General features: G+C 42.3%; 1 protein-coding gene across 10 annotated transcripts in view; it reads right to left on the bottom strand.

Annotated features, from left to right (window-relative positions):
- The window catches only part of LOC310663962 (ankyrin repeat and fibronectin type-III domain-containing protein 1-like), a 328,708-nt gene that overhangs the window by 18,850 nt on the left and 291,408 nt on the right, over positions 1 to 18,450 (bottom strand). For all 10 annotated transcript variants that reach the window (XM_083412404.1, XM_083412403.1, XM_083412405.1 and 7 more), the window contains 6 exons: positions 15,656 to 15,857; positions 14,940 to 15,147; positions 12,086 to 12,280; positions 10,071 to 10,184; positions 6,260 to 6,357; positions 3,100 to 3,190 (listed from right to left, as the gene is read on the bottom strand). In XM_083412404.1, coding sequence (XP_083268530.1) covers positions 3,100 to 3,190; positions 6,260 to 6,357; positions 10,071 to 10,184; positions 12,086 to 12,280; positions 14,940 to 15,147; positions 15,656 to 15,857 — 908 coding nt within the window. The remainder of the gene's footprint in view (positions 1 to 3,099; positions 3,191 to 6,259; positions 6,358 to 10,070; positions 10,185 to 12,085; positions 12,281 to 14,939; positions 15,148 to 15,655; positions 15,858 to 18,450) is intronic.

Genomic DNA, 18,450 nt, shown 5'->3' with positions numbered 1-18,450 from the left:
TCGCTTAGTGTTACATGCTAAGTAGGTCTTAATTGGTTTAAGATTAAAAAAGAGAAAGGTGACAGTGAAGGGGGGAAGGGGAAGAACACAGAGGAAAAATATGGCTATGTACAGTTAAACATTAACAGCTAGTTTCATAAAGTAGGTTGATGTTTAAAAAGTCCCGACTTTGCAAAGATGGAAGATAACTATTTAAGACTGTATCTGCAGTATGAGTAAGGTTACATATAGTCCTTGTTTTAGAAATCAAAATTCTGCACTGTGGTACTCCAAGTTCTGGAGCAAGGAAAATCATATTATGTATCTTGAATAAATTACACTAATTAAAGAAAAATCAGTATATTTATTTATGTTCTATTAATTATCATGCTGCTAGACATGAAGCTATGAAAAGCACTGCAGCCCCATCCCCTGATAACTGGAAATTGTATTCAGCTTCTGGGATTTCACCAAGCCAACACCAAGCCAAGTATATCACTGAAATCCAGAGTCTAGTAACTGTATTTCCTGTTTTAATGAATGCTGAGATTTTTTTAAAGATGCCGATTCTTTCACTTAATAACAATTTCTCTTATTTAGCACAGAAATGCAGATAGTTCTGCCTAGGATTCCTCCTAGCTTTACATGAGAGTTCAGTCTTAAGAGGTGCAAATCATGTTAGGCAACACAGAAGCGATACCCCAAAAGCAGTAACCACTGGTGGGAACTGCTCATAAGGGTGATGGAATTTAACAGCTGCCGCCAGTAGGAGGAGACGACAAATCATAGTAACAAACAAGGTTGGGTCTGTTGTAGCTCTTTTCAGTATTTCCGCAGCCTCATGTCGGCTGCTGGCCTACAACTGGGCAGAAGTTTCTTCATACTACTGGTGAGAGTTAAACTCACCTAGACAAATAAATAAATAGAACCTCTTCCTTGTGCTTCTTAGTTATGAGGTGGCAGAGCTACTGAGCAGCACAGGCTAGTGTGGGGGAAGCAGCCCTTTTACATTAACTTTACATTAATTGGTTTATACACTCCCCTGTGCTGCTGTTTTCCATGGAAAGATCAGCTCTGTTAACTTTGGCTGGGACCTGGTGCTATTTTTAGGTGCTTTAAAAACACCCAGGGAGGTGCTGCACACTTTTACGTGACAAAAGTTGGTTATTTTTATTTAGGGGAGAAATATTTTCTTTAAAATTTGAAAGCAAGGAATAAATTACTTTATAACTCAGGCTGGAATGTTATAGTTATATGCTATATTATACAACCCAAAGGTAAAGGGTCTAATCCATCGATCTGAGCTCCATTAACTTCCAATTTGGTCATGATGGATTTGCATCCCTGGACCACATGGACTGTCCTTAAAGGTATTGCCTTGTGGTTGATGGAGCAAGATGTGTAATTAGCAGAGGAGAGAATGACATACAGTTGTTGAACTATGAATGTCTCATCGTGTTAGAGAATGACTGACCATGAAAGACACAGTTTACATCTCTTAAGTTGTACACAACAGCAGCATTATTTACAGAAACCTTGTCTTGTCTTGGCTGTTGTTAAAGGGATGGAAATCCTTCTTGGCCTCAATGACAGGAATTCTATGATCTAACTGCATTGTAAACAGGGGAAAATATAACTATTAAGTTTGGAATTTTTCTTTTACTTGAATTCGGCTTTGCTGTACTATGTGCATTTCATATAATACGCTGGGATGAAAATCATACATCACCTTCATTGAGCCTGTGAATGGGGGCATTTTCTGCCACTGTCTCAGGGGAGAAGGAAAACTGATACATTTTAGGGGACACAGGCGTATGTATACCTATGCAAGATGAGATGGCAGAAGGCTTCCTTAAGTATTCCTTTATTTAAAACAAAATAAAGCAAAAAGAGTTTCCACCATTCAGAGTGGCAGAAGAGCTCTAATCAGCTGCCCATTCTGCAGTAAGGGCAGCTGTCTTTCCTTTTAACCAGCAATGCTCCTGGGAATGAAGCTATGTCATGACATAGCATTGTTCCCATTTAGGAATCATATACAACCAAAGTGGCTGCTGGGCCAAATCCCTAGTCCAAATCCCTGCAATACAGGAATTCTGTCCACAAAAGTCCCTGGGTAGGCTCAAACCACCAACCTTTTAGTTGATAGCCAGGCATACTGATCCACTGCACTACTGAGACCTGTATTAGAATTAGAACTCTGATGCTGCTTCAGGGGCAGCAAACCTCTCTTATCTAAAAGGAAGAAAAACTTAGGAAAACTGCTCCCTCAGCCCACCAGAATGTATCAGAGCTTTCATCCTGTAAAAACCCAGGTTACAGGTGAAGTATTAGCTTCTCACTCCCCAAAAATAAACCACTGAACCCTTCAGGTTAGCTGTACGTAGGGATTCTGGTCCCTTCACGACTCACCAAAGCCCAAGCTTATACGGTGTAAAATTTATTTCAGTTGGCTTCTAGCGATAGGTTATATTAAGTATCATACTGTTATACATCTTGAGCTCTTGGGATGGGAAAAGCAAAAAAATCTAACAACCTAAACAAAATAAATATATAAGAGAGTAGAAAGGAGATTAAGGATACCAAAATAATATTTTAAATATATGGGCCTTTTTTGTGTAAGAAAGAAGGATAGAGAACCATTTAATAATTAAAAGTTTAGATAAAAAGAAGCATTGCTATTGCAAATTGTGCTGCCATGGGAATCCCTGAAGGGTATGTTAATTTGTAGGACTTTGGTGTTTCGGATAACCAGAATTTGGAGACACAATGTTCTGGTGTTTGTGTGCTGTGTGCTGTGTGCCTTACAGTATATCCAGGGTATACCTTCTCTTCCATCACCACTGTTGTTACTACTAGACCTATCTGTCCTTGGCACATTTCGAATGGGGACAGCGTGTTTGTAAGTCAATCCTGCTTTTTCTTTAAAAAAAATTGCAATTCTCAAAAAATTATCTTTGAATACCCCATGAAAGTTGGTGCCATAATAATTAGTCTTCAGAATGCCACAGTACCCTTTGTTATATACCATCGAGTGCTCACTAAGCTCTAAAACATGAGCAAGACCAATGAACTAGCCTTACAGTATGAACAATGAGGTGTATGTTTGATGTTTCCACTTACTTGATGGAATAGCAAAGGGTGGTATTGAAGTTTGCGGAGGTCCCCATCCCTTCATGTTGTAGGCAGATACTTGGACGTAGTAAGCTGTACCCTGTAGGGAAAGGAATAAGGAGTCACACGGACTAGAGAAAACCTTGTTGCTCAGAAGGATGAGGGGTGGTTTCAGTTTCCCTTCCACTAATATAGTCACCAGGTGTTCTCCATAATATGTCATTATTGAAAGAGAGGGAGGATGTGGAGCAATACTGCCTATGGCCTATGAACTTGCAGAAGCAGTGCAGGCCATCACCATCTTGCACAATCTTTCTGTCTTTTCCTGTGTCATGGGTTTAGACTAAAGTTGCTGATAAACTGCAGAATAACTCAGATGGTCTGACAGATTTTGGAAGTTCAGCTTTTGCAGATTTAATTTCTGATTGAATTCAGACAAGCTGTAGTCTGTATTATATCTGATTAAAAATAAAATCAGTTAGGGCTTCAGGGTAGCACTGCAGCTCCACAGAAATCTCTAAACCCTGCTGTGATATTTGTGCTGTGTGCCAGGCCAAAAGGACTCAGCATATTCCGCATCCTTCCTACCACAAATGGAAACCCTACTAACCCTCCCATTTCATATTACTTAAGTGGGAATCATTTGTGATATGACGATAGAAGCAGAGTTTAATGATGTTGTCTCACATTAAAAGTATCCAAAGATCATATGCAGATCTAATCCAAGTCCACATAAATTTTCTGGATGTCCAGCAGATACCCAGGAAATAAATCTGAATTCCCCTCTGCATCCAGTGTTGCCCCATAACCTTGCCAAAGAATATTTGTTATGTATTCAGTTCCTGGATGCATAATATTGCCCTAAAATAGGAATGACTGCTGGTTGTGCCCAGCAAAGCAGTGTACAGTGGTACCTCAGGTTACATACGCTTCAGGTTACAGACTCCGCTAACCCAGAAATAGTACCTCAGGTTAAGAACTTTGCTTTAGGGTGAGAACAGAAATCATGCAGCGGTGGCGCAGTGACAGCAGGAGGCCCCATTAGCTAAAGTGGTGCTTCAGGTTAAGAACAGTTTCAGGTTAAGAACGGACCTCCAGAACGAGTTAAGTACTTAACCCGAGGTACCACTGTAGACAGCCTTCAGTCTGTACCAAATTATCTTGAGTCCCAACCCCCAACTTGATTGTTCCTATCAGTTCAGTTTCACATGTGGAGTATGTCTTTCCTATTAAATGTATGATCAAAATCAATCCAAATTCTTTTTTGGGCCACAGCCAATTGAACCATGTCAGCTGATTGTCAGCCTAGTGGTATCACATAACTAGCTTCACAAGCAAACATTTCCATTGGGTATATTGTGTGTAATGTACGTTTTCTTAGGAGGATAAGGGAGCAGAGCAAGGCTACAGGCCATTTGTTGCAAAATCATATCCCTTTGCAGCTCCCAGTCTCGTCTCCCCCATAACTTGCTGTTTGTTCAGAAGTCTGGCTCCTGTTTGAGCTCTTGGAAGCTGTCCACCACACAATGGGGAGGGGACAGCTGACAGGCAGTGTGGGTCCTGCAGTTCCCAGAGAGATAAAACTGCAGGGGTGGGGGGCAGGTCCCAGCCAACCCATGACCTCCATACACTTGAGGGTTGGAGTGGAGTCACTGATTCTCATCTCCAATTAGCCATGGAGCTGGTGGAGAGTTTGATCTTTGCAGGTGGTGGGGGTATAAGATTTATTGGCTTGGAGTGGGGGGGAGAGAAGGAGTGCCATTGGGTAGAAATCACAGAAAAAACTATGGATCACACGGTTTAGTGACTAAAGCTCAACTGCAAGACCCTGAGATTTCAGCCTAGGGGTGGCTGCTCCTTCCCATGCATACACTGAAAGCTATGAACTGCTCCTGGCATTTAGCATGTTGCATTTCATGGGGAAACGGTAACTGTAAACAAATTATTATTATTTTCTAAAGATACTATTTTTATTATGTCTGCATTAAATGTTTCTTAATTGTTTGACAGCCTTATCACATCATTGCAAAATCATATGGATAGCCAGTGTGGGGAAATGAGTGGGGAAGCAGGAAGAAGGGAAGAAAGTGGTACCAAAAGAACAGCCCTGAAATTACAAATATGTTCACAACAACAGGCAAAAATAGTTGCACAAGAGGCACGTCTCAAAACTCATGAAAAGGAACAAAAATTAGTTTCATATCTTGCTAAATTATTGAGACTGCTTGAATTCTTCTTTATGCTCAGGGGCAACCTCAGACATTTTGGTTTCTGAAATATAAGTAAAATATTCACCACAAGCCTTTGTACTGGACTATTTGGCCCAGAAGCCTCATGACCAGGCATGGAAATATGCACTCATTTGTGGCAAGAAAAAGCCATGTCCTGATAAGGAGAAACCTAAGTTAGACCCCCTTCTGTTTCATATATTATTGTTGTATGTGCAGCTTGATTTTCATTAGGAGAGAACAGACAAATATTTGGTCTTTCTTCTGCAGTCTCAGTTGGTACAGCCTAGTCATAAATTTATGACATGTGTCTGCATATCATGTGCCTCATTTCAGACACCTACTTTCTCACACTACAGCAACAAGAAGCTTGTTGCTGGAGCTCTTACCTCAGTTATCTCCCCCACTCCAAAAAAACCATATTCAGTTTTATGCCACACCTCTATTACTACTACAAGAAAGGTATTGTTCTAGCTGATCATTCAGATTTGTGAGTAAACTCTATTTAGACCATAGTTATCTCGATCAGGAAGTATGACAAAATCCACTTAACCAAGTTTCAGAGGAAAAGAATTTGGGGCTCTTTATCCCCTGCTTGCAGCCACTGCTTAGGGCAAATGCTGCATCTTGTTGCCTTGTAATGTAATGATTGGGTCCTAAATAGGCCACACACATTTCAGGGAACTTAAAATGGCTACCTGCATGCAGTTAACTTAATAAGTTCAGTGTTGTGTGAAGAAGTACCAATCCCTGAAATGGGCACTTTACTTAAGAAAATCATTCAGACATCCTCATATTCTGGCTGTGTGGTGAGCAGAGGTTCACTGCAGTTAGCTTGCACTTTGGTGAATTAGAACAAGAAGTATGGGGTGAAGGGATCAATTGGGGTCATTCCCTGAAGTACCCTTGTGGCTCAGCACACAGCACAGTAACTTACTCACCGAGAGGAGGCCATGGATGGTGATATGTAGGTTTTTCAGCTTGTTGATCACCACTTCACCCAGCAGTGGGGAGAAGGTGGGGGAGCAGCTCCATTCGACTGCAGACAAAGGAAAAGCACAGCCACTCCGTCAGTAATTGGGAGTCTTTCATCAGTAAGGCAAAGGATGTAGTGCTTGGCAGTCAGTCAGGGCTAGATTAGAAAGCTAGGCTGCCAGGGATGGTACAGCTGCTGTAAGGGGATTGACTGTGAAACTGAAGAACCAGCTACAGCGGGACCAGCTGTGCATACTGGAAAAATGTATTGAGAAAAAAGGCATGGAAGAGCTGGGGGATGGGGAGGGAAGGTGTCAATTGAGAGAGAGAGAAAGCGAGAGAAAGAGTGCAACAACACGGCACACCTTTTTCATATTCAAAGGACTTAACTCCCTGCCAAATGTGCAATGCAGGAGCTGCACACAGCGCAGCAGAGAAGTCTCTATAGCTAGGGTTACTTCAACTCTTTATCTCAACACAGGAGATGTAACAGAAAGAGTTAAAGGCAAAAAAGGCAGGCCAAAAGATGAACAGTCAAGCTGATGAACCCAGAGATAAAAGAGAGAGCACAACAGATGGACCAAACAAAGGCAACAGAGAGAGGGTGGGAAATAGACAAAGTAGATTAAGTGGCAGGATTTGGTGGAGACTGGTAAAGGAAAATTCTTCTGAAAGCCAAAGTTATGATGACAGGACACAAAGGATTTAAACTGCTGGGAATTCTATGTTGAGGGAGCAGGTGTTGGAGCCAAAAAGGGACGTGCTTTTATGGGATCCAAATAGCCTGAAGATGGGACAGCGTTATGGCATTCAACTTGAGTGAGCACTTGGGAAGACATTTCTAAAACTTTTAGCAAAAAGCAACTTGCCTAGTGTAGAACCAGCACCATTTAGACACTACCATAAATCAGCCACATATTTCCTTCTCACATTACAGAAGAAGTGTAAGGCACTTTCTACCAAATTTCTAGAATAGCAGATTCTGGAGAAGTGGTGAGATTGATTCATGTCACAAGTGGCCACCAACCAAGATGGACTAGAAGAAAGGCATGGAAATATTTCAAATTCAACAACTAGAAAACTTAAGTTCGGTAATCTCCATGAATTATGCAAATTTGGTGGATGCATAATGTCTAAATATTTCAAATGCAAAATCAGTTTGCAAAATTACGAAGAGCTTGGCAGTAACTGAGATGAATCTGCACACAGGAACTGCCACATGAAACCCTGGACTATTTATTTATTTAAGTAATCTCTTAGCCTTTCTTTAGCCAGAAGTCCTAAAGTAGGTAACATAAAATAATTTTTAAACAAATACAATAAACCAAAGAAAACAAACAGTAAGCATATCTTTAAGAATTCAGTTTAAACTCTTGTGTGCCTGTGCAAATAAAATAGATAAAAACAGAGGAAATGGAATTCCAGAGGTGGTGCTTATAACTGAGGCCTTATCTCTTATCACCACTCGTCTTCTGATCCTAGACAGCAGCTCAGCACTTCCACAGCTTCCCCTGAGGTGACTGAACAGGATAAACAGCTGGGTATAATCTGCATTCTGATGACATCTCATCTCAGATCCTGGAATGAACTCAGTGGTTTCATGTATACGTTAAAACAGCACAGGGGATAAAGAAGAGTCCCACAATGCAATGGATCAGACTAATCAAAATGCCATCCAGACTGGAACAGAAGCACGGTGCCCTTCGTTCCCATACTGGACAGTTAGTCCAGAAAGATGTTTAAAGGTACTGAACACCACTGAAAGGTCCAGGAGAATCTACAAGGTCATACTTTCCTGATTTATCTCCTAGGATATCATCCTTCAGGATGACCAAAGGTGTTTCCGTATTAGACGTTAAATTGAAATCCATTTAGATACTTGGTCTCATTCAAGAGTGACTCAAGTTGCCTAGCCAACTCATCTGAGCATTTTGCCCCAAAGGGTCCATGAACAACTAGCTGTTATTTCCTAGGTTCAGTGAAGGTTTTTTTTCCCGGGAGCCACTACACAACTGCCTACTTCAAGGTGACTGAGAATAGCCACTTTTGCAAGCTGGCCTTTATAACATCCAGGAACAAACCTGTCAACCCTCTGCACAAAGCAAACTATAAAGCAAACTAGGCAAGTTATAGTAGACGATACTCTTCCAAGCACCTATCAGTGTCATTGGACCTCAATAATCAAAACTCATCCAACAGTATTTAACTAGATGGTGTTCTGAAATTATGAACAGACTGTACTTCAAGAACTGTGGTATCCAAATTGCTGTAGATGTAAGCAATTTTATCCTCAAAGAGCCTACTACTCTTAGCAGGCATCTAAGTGTTCCTGAACATGGAAAAGGTCTTGGGCTATATTGGGCAGCAAGTTGAGGATGCAATGGGGAAGCAGAAATATTGCTTCATTGCCAAGACCTCTACAGAGTAGGCTTGAAAGCTGGTCCCCCAAGCCTTCTGAAATGGCCCATACATGCTAGGCCAGCACTTCCCCCCAGAAATATGAATAATTTATTTTTATTATGGCTCATCTGGCATTCAGCAACAGCACCATCAGGCCTGATGTGTTGATAGCAAGGTCATGTATTTCACAAAGCCTGGAGGAAGGACTGCAGTGGGAGACGGTCACTTCATTCCTGACCTTCCTTAATTATTTGAAAGCATTTTTACCCTGTTCCTTAGTCAAACAGACTCAAACAGTAGTCTACAAAGATTAGTAGTAGGGCAGTCTCTGCCCTCAGGTTCATAATCTATACATCTAAGTGGCCTTTCTACCCCACCTCATCTTTGCTACAACCTGCTCATAAAGATTTCCACAGGGACATCCCTCACTTTGTTAATTTCACTGCGCAGGAATATCATAAAACCAACCAATCAAGGGCACCAAAGCAGCCTTCCTTGAGCTCTATGAAATAATGGGCCTGGTGTAAAGTCTAAATATATAGCAGCTTTCTATGTTCCAGGAGTAAAGCAGGGAGATGGGTAGGGAGGCCACTGTGAGCCCCATACAGGTTATAGTGCCTCTGCCTTTAAAATAGATTAGTTTGACAAATCTTCAGACTCTCCCAACAACCAACAGGCTAGGACAGTGTAACTTTTGAAACTAGGCCTAAGATTATGCAATCCATCAGACTGGTCTATTATAATCATAATTCATATAGCACCCAAAGTATTCTAGGAACTGTAAAAAGATTTATGACTGGACAATCCCTGCCTGAAGACCTTCAAATCTTAAAAGACATGAAACAAAAAGAAAAAAGGTAACTTACCATATCTTAATAAGTTACAATTGCCTTGAAAAAGATGTATTATATGTTATGCAAGCTCTTCATAACATTAATATATAATTAATAATTTTTAAAGGCAGTGGTAACTGATTAAGGCTTGGAGGATGCATAGATGGATCAGTAATTGATGTCCATCTCCCAGTCATTATGGCAGTTGTACTATATATGTTGTGTGATATAATTGTATGTAAGCAGATTTTAGACCCTGTAAACTACAGTTCAGTACCACTGAACTATGCTGATGCATTCCTTTTTTCTCTTTGGACCTTCACATCTTCAATGTATATCCATAAATTATTCACCTCAAAATGACAGAAAACAAATAATTTAAAAAAGATGAATTTTGCAATTGAATCAGTGGGCCCTTAGGAATTTACTTGGATCAGATTCCCAGTCAAGAAGGATTGTTCCAAAAGAGGCGGGGAAATCTATTCACAGGTCCATGTAAGTTTAATTCTTGGGTAATATGGTTCTGAGCATCCTTTGGATTTACCTTTATATTTGGTGACAATGGCTGAATTGACACTTAAGGGCTCCTGGAAGGAAACATCCACCGAAGTGCTGCTGGCCACTGAAAGGTGAACATTCATGGGTGGATCTGGAACACCTGAGAACAGATAGTACAGGTATAAGGCCTCTGTGGAAGGAATAAATCTTCAATATAAGCCTAATTTACAACTTAACTGCCAACCAGAATGATCACAATAACAGAGACGAGGCGAGGTAGGAAGGTATGTTTCCTTTGCAAAATAAAATAAAATAAATTCTGAGAAGAGATATGGTGGCAATTTGCATGCACTGAGATGGGTTCAATCAGCAGAAGATGCAAGACCACAGAATCCCCCCTTAGGTTCAGTAGTCAGATTATGTGGGATAGGTACGGAACCCTTAATGAAATCCACAAGCTGCACCCTGCCTCCCACAATTTTAGCCAAATCATACTCCTCCAAGTTTGCCTTCGAATGATAGTAGCTAAAAGAGCCATTACAAAACAAAGCCACTTCCACCTTAAGGAGGAGGTGGGGTTGCTGGCTTCACGGCCCCTCCACATGTGCGGTGGGTGGAGGCCAGCCCCGCGCGATTGGGGGGATTCCCGGCCGTGTCACCCCCTAGCCGGCCAATGGCTTGTTCGGGTGTGTGGCCTGCCCTATAAAGTCAGGACGCGGCCGGGGGTCTCCCTCTTTGCCACCCACCAGCTGTTCCTGTTTTCCCCACCCTGTAAGGTTTTCATTCTTTGTCCTTGCTATGGACCTTGCTTGGTCGCTGTTGAGGGGCCTGGTAGGAATTTTTCCACTTGGCAAATTGTCACTTCCACTTGGTTTTTGCCTACCTCGTAGCAAATCGTCACAACTTTCTGGGTATTGGTGGTTAGGCATTGGTATAATTCTGTAGATGGAAGAAGGGAGGTAGCGCCATCATCTGCCCCGCATATTGAAGGGTAGTCTGTTAAAGGATTCGGGGGGGACGGGACGTGGCCCTGTCCGAAGCCTATGGAGGTTAGGGCCTAAGGCACGCCTATTGGTGACCCCAGGGGAGTTCCTAGTTGATGTGCATCAGCAGGACTCCCCCCCTACTGGTGGGTAACCCTTCCCAGACTTCAAGCAGACGGGCTGGAGTCAGATATAGTCAGTTAGGGCCAATGCCTAAGCCAGTAGCGCTCTTCACGTGTAACCAATAACGGGGGGGGGGGGGCGGAAACTTGCCATGCAAGAGACAGACCTCCCTCTGCAAGTCAAGACATTGTAGAGTTTTGAGATTTTTTTATCTCCCCCACCCCGAAGAATCAGCCATTGCTACAAGTGAGAACATGACACCAAAAATAGTCAACTTGTCATAAAGAAAAGTGAGGGAAACATTTTCTTTTGTGAAGCTTAGCACCTGGATTGGCATTCCTAGTCTAGGGGTCACTATGATAATTATATCTGAGCTAGGAAATTAATGCTTCCGAAAATATCAAATGGGTTAGAAAGGTGGCAAAAGGTTGCTTTTATTTGTAGCAGCCACTGATATTTGGGCTATCTGAATATGTTCTACTAAACTCATTAATTACAAGCACCCTCTGCCATGGTGTAATTAGATTTCTCTTATTAATGCACTAAGGCCACTATAGCTTTACAGGATACCTTCATTTATTATATCAACCAGAAAGATCTAGAATATTGGTCTTGGGTGAGAGAAGCAGTTTCAAATCTGCTCAATGAAGGTTGACTAGAACAGCACGGGGAAAGCCACATTCACCTAGCATGGACCTACCGATTTCATTAACTAGTGACTTGCTTCAAGATTCTGTGAATCACTAAATTAAGAACTTTACCATGTGCTGACAACAACATGGGGTTTATTATGGCAGGTCCTAAGGCCACTTCTTCGTTTCTGTTCTGGACTAATTACATATTGTAGGACCCAATTTCCTATCTCTAAAACCCTGCAGTGACATGCCCACTGTTCCCATCCCTGATCTACTTAGAGGGTCAGGGTACATTGCATGCTGCTATTTCAGACACTTACGAGCATGCTCAAATCCAGCATTCATGCGCTTGTATAGCCGATAACGCCATTCCCATGCTTTTAACTGTTTCTCTTTTTCTGAGCCATCTGCACTGGGTAGCTCATTCACCACCTGCGCAGTAAGGTCATTGACACGCTGCTCTGCCTCCTGGACCAGTGTTGACAAGTGCAAAGACCGACTCTCTAGACTCACAACTTTGGAAACGGAACAGAGGGAAAAGGAAACATTTAATACATTGCACAAGAAGAGCAGGAAAAATACATGACCAGGCATAAACCTGCCTGAAAATTTCTGAAGTGTATTCTCTTTGCCTCTACCCTCAGAAAACCTCCCATGCTAAGCAATCCCTCAAGCCGAAGAAGCACAGCTTGATCCTCATTTCCCAAACAGCATGGGATAAATGGTTGGTGCAGCTGGAGTTTGAGCTATTAGATAAAACCACAAAGTTGCTTCTCCACAACTGCTTCTGCAAATTTGTGATTCTGGATCCTCTTAAATGCAGATTTAAAGGCCAAGCTCAAAGGAATCCCAGCCCTCCCTTCCCCCAGAATCTGCTGCTTATCAGGGAGCAGAAATCCTGTCTTGTTACACAGCAGGATGCACCCACCAGTTCAAAGCAAGTCTTCCGATAGCAAGCTAGAACTGAATTCTGAAATTTTGCTTCTAGTACAGTGGTACCTCGGGTTACATACACTTCAGGTTACAGACTCTGCTAACCCAGAAATAGTACCTTGGGTTAAGAACTTTGCTTCAGTATGAGAACAGAAATCATGCAGTGGCGGTGTAACAGCAGCAGGAGGCCCCATTAGCTAAAGTGGTGCTTCAGGTTAAGAACAGTTTCAGGTTAAGAACGGACCTCTGGAACGAATTAAGTACGTAACCCAAGGTACCATTGTATTTTATTTATTTATTCAAGGTATTTTTATTTAGTAGGAGCTAACATACCCTGGAAGACCCCAGAAACCTGTTGGAAAATGGCAACTATGATCCTCTTTCCATTTCCAATACTTAGAGGAAAAGGTAATTAAAGGATGAGCATTCTGCCCTTCACTACCAGAATGAGCCTTAAGCATTACCAAAACAAGGTTTTTTTTTGCATTTTTTACATTGAATGAAAAACCTACATTGACTAAAACATACTGTATTTAAAAATGGGTTTTCTGCTTTTAAACCTGGATTAACAGCATTCACATTTAAATATCTATTCATATTAGTTATCATGATGACCTCATGACTAAAATATGAAAATATCCTCATTCTGTCAGAATATTGGAATGGGTCTGACTTTGTTTCCCACAAGCACAGGGTTCCAAATCTGCTTGCCCCCACATCCCTACCAGGACCCAACATACCAGTGTGTGTGTGCATGCCCCCCCCCCCTTTACCTGCCCCACGGTCGTGCCTTCAGTAGACAGCAGTGTACCAGGGTGGCAAATGCGGCAAGGGACCCCAGCAAACTATTGCTGGATATCACTGCTCACCGCTTGTACTAGGGACAATTTCTTACCATTAAATGGGATGGCCAGGTCTATTACTTCATCCAGCTTTTGTCATGACTGTTTGAGAAGTAACATATGCACAAACCCACAGCTGGAGCACAATCTGTGTGCGGTATTTCCCTTTCCTCAGTCTAGATATGTTAAGAACAAGAGGAGAAGACCCCCATTGAGGATCAGAGTGCATATACTTTATTCACGGGAATCTCTTGGTTTGCCTGACTCCTATGGCTAGGCAGCAAAGAAATACACACCTCTTTTCTATCTCCTTTCACTGAACTCCATTATTACACACAGTGCCAGCTAGGCCTGTGGCTACTCTCTGTGTGGGCCACCCAGCAAGCAGAGACCCCAGTGGCTGCATCTAGCGCAACCTATTTTTGTGTGTGTGTGTGAGAGAGAGACACAGACAGAGAGAACACAAACTTGTGAGAGAATACCCCCCCCCCAATCTCCAGGGAAAGAGTACTAATAAACACTTATTCAAAGTCACTCCCCTTCTGCTCTCCATTCACAGAAATCCCTTCATTTGAAGAAAGGGCAATCTGTTCCTGACCCTAATACCAGAACTGTCAGCTTATTCATGAGGCAGACTACCTGCAAATAACCAGCAGATGAAGATTTTCCTGTTGCTCTTAGCTAGTCATCTGAAATGAGGTGAATTCCCTTCTCATCATTCTATTCACTTCACCTGATCAGGCAACATTAATGCTTCTTGCAGCAAAGCTGTTCTCTTCCAAGGTAACACTCTGGAGGGTAAATTTTGGCATCCCTCGGGTGAGGATTCAAACAGTACAAACGGCTCGGCTTGAATCTATCCTGCAGCACCACTTCTTATTGTGTGCAAATCAGCTGAAATAATCTCTTAGGAACATGCCACAAGGATGTTGTGACTCTTTATGGTTGTGCCAGTGCCAACCTCCTTTGGTATTCACTCTTGGCATCATTCCTAACACCAAGTCAGATTGATAACTACAACTTCTAGGATGATATACTGCTCTGGAACCTTTTAGCTATAGTTTTCATTTTTACCATCATGTTTCAAGAAAACGCTACTGTAGGCACAACACAGAAAAATCTAGCAATGTGATTTTTCCTGTACTGAGAGAACATATCATCCAACTATGAAAGACACAGGAGCACGCTAGGCATCAAAAACCCTAGTTCCAGGGTCCTATATGTTCTCTCTTTTACAGCTAACTCCTTTCAGATGCTTTTCATTTTCCACATTTCACCAAAAGAGAGTAGAATTCCCATTGCTCATGATATCAAGAAACCCAAGTGGCCAGAGTTCCTTAAGCATCCACGGGAAGGGACAAATTGGGTCATAGGATTGGGCCATTGACTGGTTACTTACAGTGAGGGCTTTCTTTGGCTCCAGCCAGCAACAGTGTCTTGGCGATGGGTGCATTGTTGGTCATGATGGCAATATCCAGTGGCAGAAGACCCTCACTGTTTGGGGTGTTAAGATCCAGCTCCTCTAGGCTAAACTGCTTGAGCAGCTCCTGCACCTTATCAAGGTCCTGCAGCTCAACAGCCTCAAAGAGTGCAGCATTGCCTTGAAACTGCGGAGAGGAACAGAGTCACACAAATGTAAGTATGCCACTCATTTCACAGTCTGCTCTGCTCAATTGCTTTCACTACAGTAGCAAGATAAAATTGAAATGAGGGTGGAGTAGATCAGTGCAGAGGCCAAGAGAAGAAGACAACACTTTGCTTTCCCACTGCAGCTCAAGCCAAATTTACCATTTCCATAACGCCTCTAACGAGATAGGGTAAATGTGGGTTGCAAGAGCTCAGAGTCAGGAAGATATGACACCTCTAAAGTTCCTATCAAAGTCCAGCAGTCTGCTTGCCTCCTTTTCTTTACACCAGCTGCACTATGCATTCAGAGTTCATGACACAACAGTGGGTAGGTAGGCAGCCAAAATTCAAAGCTATTGCCACATTGTGGCAAGGAACAGCCAGGTAGTCTTTCAGCAACCATGGTACGGATGGAGCAGAGGTTGTTCTTCTAACATAAAAATTCTAAACACCCTCAGAGCTTTTCAGTTGTTAGAGCAGTGTACTCACGGGATAGGATTTGCGGAGCTTATCCTTTTCACTCCTCCCTGCTATGCTCCCTTCATCAAATGACATGTAGTTAACTCTGAATTTCCCAGAAAGGTTCCGGTAGAGCCTCTTAGCAGCATTTGGAGATGAGGGTCCTGGTTGCTTCCTAGACTGGGCTAGCTGCGGGTCTCTCATTTGCTGTGTCATTTTAGGTGAGGAAGACCTGATGAACAAAAAAGAAAATGACTGATGAATGTTAAATGTCTAGAAATACAAGGAGAGGGTGGCCAATCCAGAGCCATGCACAATGGTCTGATTTGCACATAATGCTAAGCCAAGCTAAGGTTTGGTATGAACAAGCAAGTATGCAGGAGCACAGAGCGAAAATTGTGGTCATTTCATTCCTTTCCTGGCCCTGCTGCTGCCACACTAACAGCAGCTAAGCCGTGTGTGTTCAAATGCGTGAACCTGGGCTTGTAACCTTTATTTTGCTCCAAACAAACCACAAGCTCTAGCCAACAAACCATGACTCTGGATTCACATGTAACATTAAGCCAATGAATGGTTTAGCTCCTGGAAGCATAGCAGCAGCAGGTCCAGGGAAGGAGTGAAGTGGCTGTGATTTTCACTGTGTTTGCTCAATTATGCTTAGCCATGGTTCAAATGAGGCTGCTATAACAAGCTGGCTAAAAAAAGGGGAAACATTTAAACTCCAATAATTCTAAGCTGTGAACAATTACTTTTTTGTCTTAATTAGATTTGTTTAAAATTGTAACATGGAAGAATTGTGTAAGGACACAAGTCTAGGCTTCAAGCTGACATAATTCACATAACAGAAAAAAAACCTCTGAATGGAAAATTTGGCACATGCAGAGAAAAGTGATCTTTATTGATTCAACTCTAGTTTTAAAACCACAAATATCTAAACCATGCATATATTATGCTTAAGTCTATCCTTTACCCTCCAAACTATGAATATTCCCTCCTCACAAATCAAAACACTGACTAAAATAGCTGTCAGTGCTGGCCGCCTCAAGGTAGGCAAAACAGTAGTAGTTCGGTAGAGATTTAGGCAGGGATGCGAGCAGTCTTGGGAAATGGGTGGCGCTGTGGTCTAAATCACTGAGCCTCTTGGGCTTGCTGATTAGAAGGTTGGCAGTTTGAATCCGCGCAACAAGGTGAGCTCCCGTTGCTCCGTCCCACCTTCTGTCAACCTAGCAGTTCAAAAGCACACTAGTGCAAATAGATAAATAGGTATCACTGCGGCAGGAAAGTAAACAGCATTTCCGTACACTCTGACTTCCGTCACGGCGTTCTGTTGTGCCAGAAGCAGTTTGTCATGCTGGTCATATGACCCAGAAAGCTGTCTGTGGACAAACACTGGCTCCCTTGGCCTGAAGCAAGATGAGCACCACACCCCATAGACACCTTTGACTGGACTTAACTGTCCAGGGGTGCTTTAACCTTAACTTTTTTTCAACCCGTCTGTTGGCCTACACAAGTTGCCCAAACCTAGGAATCAGATGAATTATATAGGGCTAGCTAAGACTCTGCTGGTTACTCAGGTCACCTGATCCTGCTGGGCTGACAGCTGCAGTATCTTCTCCAGCCATCTGCAATGCAGTATAGTTCAGACCCACAGTGACATTTGCTTGAAAACTACCCCATTGGCACAGGGAGAAAGGAGCCTCTACCCTGCTGCTTGAGTCACCCAATCAAGACCTTAAAATAGTGTTGCTTTGACAGATGTGTACAGTTCTTGCTTATGAAACCACAGGTCAGAATAATAAACTGGTATGTCTCTGTGGTACTACAGCATCTTTCGCCTTCCTGAATTAATGTGAATTAACATATGATCCATCATGAATGAGGGCTGATCTGTAATACAGCCATTCTGAGGTGGTGAAATATAAGCTGAATGGATGCAGTTTGATTTGTGCCTCCTTTGGGCTGATTGTCTTACATGAATCCAGACTCAATTTTTAAAGCTCCAGACAGATTTGTATCGCCCAACCATCTGTTGAGCTGGCTGGAATGAACTAAGAAATGTAGGTGCTGAAGTGGTTTTGGGGGATGTCCAGTGCATCAATAAATTACAGTTAATGTGAAACAACCTTGATTCAGCTCAATGCTGATGAAGCACATGCTGAACAAGAGCCAACTCTGGCAATTAATATTTACAAAGACAGCCCCACAGAGGGTGTTAATAGCATCCTTACTGACTCACTCAGTCACTTTGATTTTATCTGAGACATTGTGGGCAGCAGAATTATATCAACTATTTTACCTTTTATTATGTTGCTTTCTTAAGAGCTCAGAAACTAAGGAAGATTGGCTCCTGCCAGGCATTCTCATGGGATAGGCTGTGAAGATTAGCATGTCTCTCTACAAATGTGGGTGAGCCTGTGCTGTAAGAAAAGCAGTAATTCTTTTGCACCTAGGTTGAGAGGAATGAAAATTTGTGAGGGAACTTAGGTTTTCAGCAGTTTCTTGCCTAAAATAGGATAGCTCAGTAACTAGATGTCAGGTCCAAGTGATTTGACAGCACCAAGCATATTACTGTATGTTTAATCTGGGTAGTAGTGTATCTGAGTTCATCACTGTCTGGTATTGTTATTGATGTGATCATATGCAAATGGGGCAAGTTTGGACATGTGAAAGATTTGTTCCATTGTTAAATAAAGGGTTGACATACATCTATATCACACAGAAGTTCTGGAGGGCTCATTTCTAATAGCACGCCATCAAAAAGTATGCCATGTGTGCTGTTCAGTTGTGTGATTTTCTGTAAGCACAACAGAAAATGGCCAGAAATT

The sequence above is a fragment of the Podarcis tiliguerta genome (genome assembly GCF_965153285.1).
Source record: "Podarcis tiliguerta genome assembly, chromosome: 14".
NCBI classification, from domain to species: domain Eukaryota; kingdom Metazoa; phylum Chordata; class Lepidosauria; order Squamata; family Lacertidae; genus Podarcis; species Podarcis tiliguerta.
The sequence above is the reverse complement of the archived record's forward strand: the minus strand, read 5'-3'. Positions and strand labels throughout refer to the sequence as shown.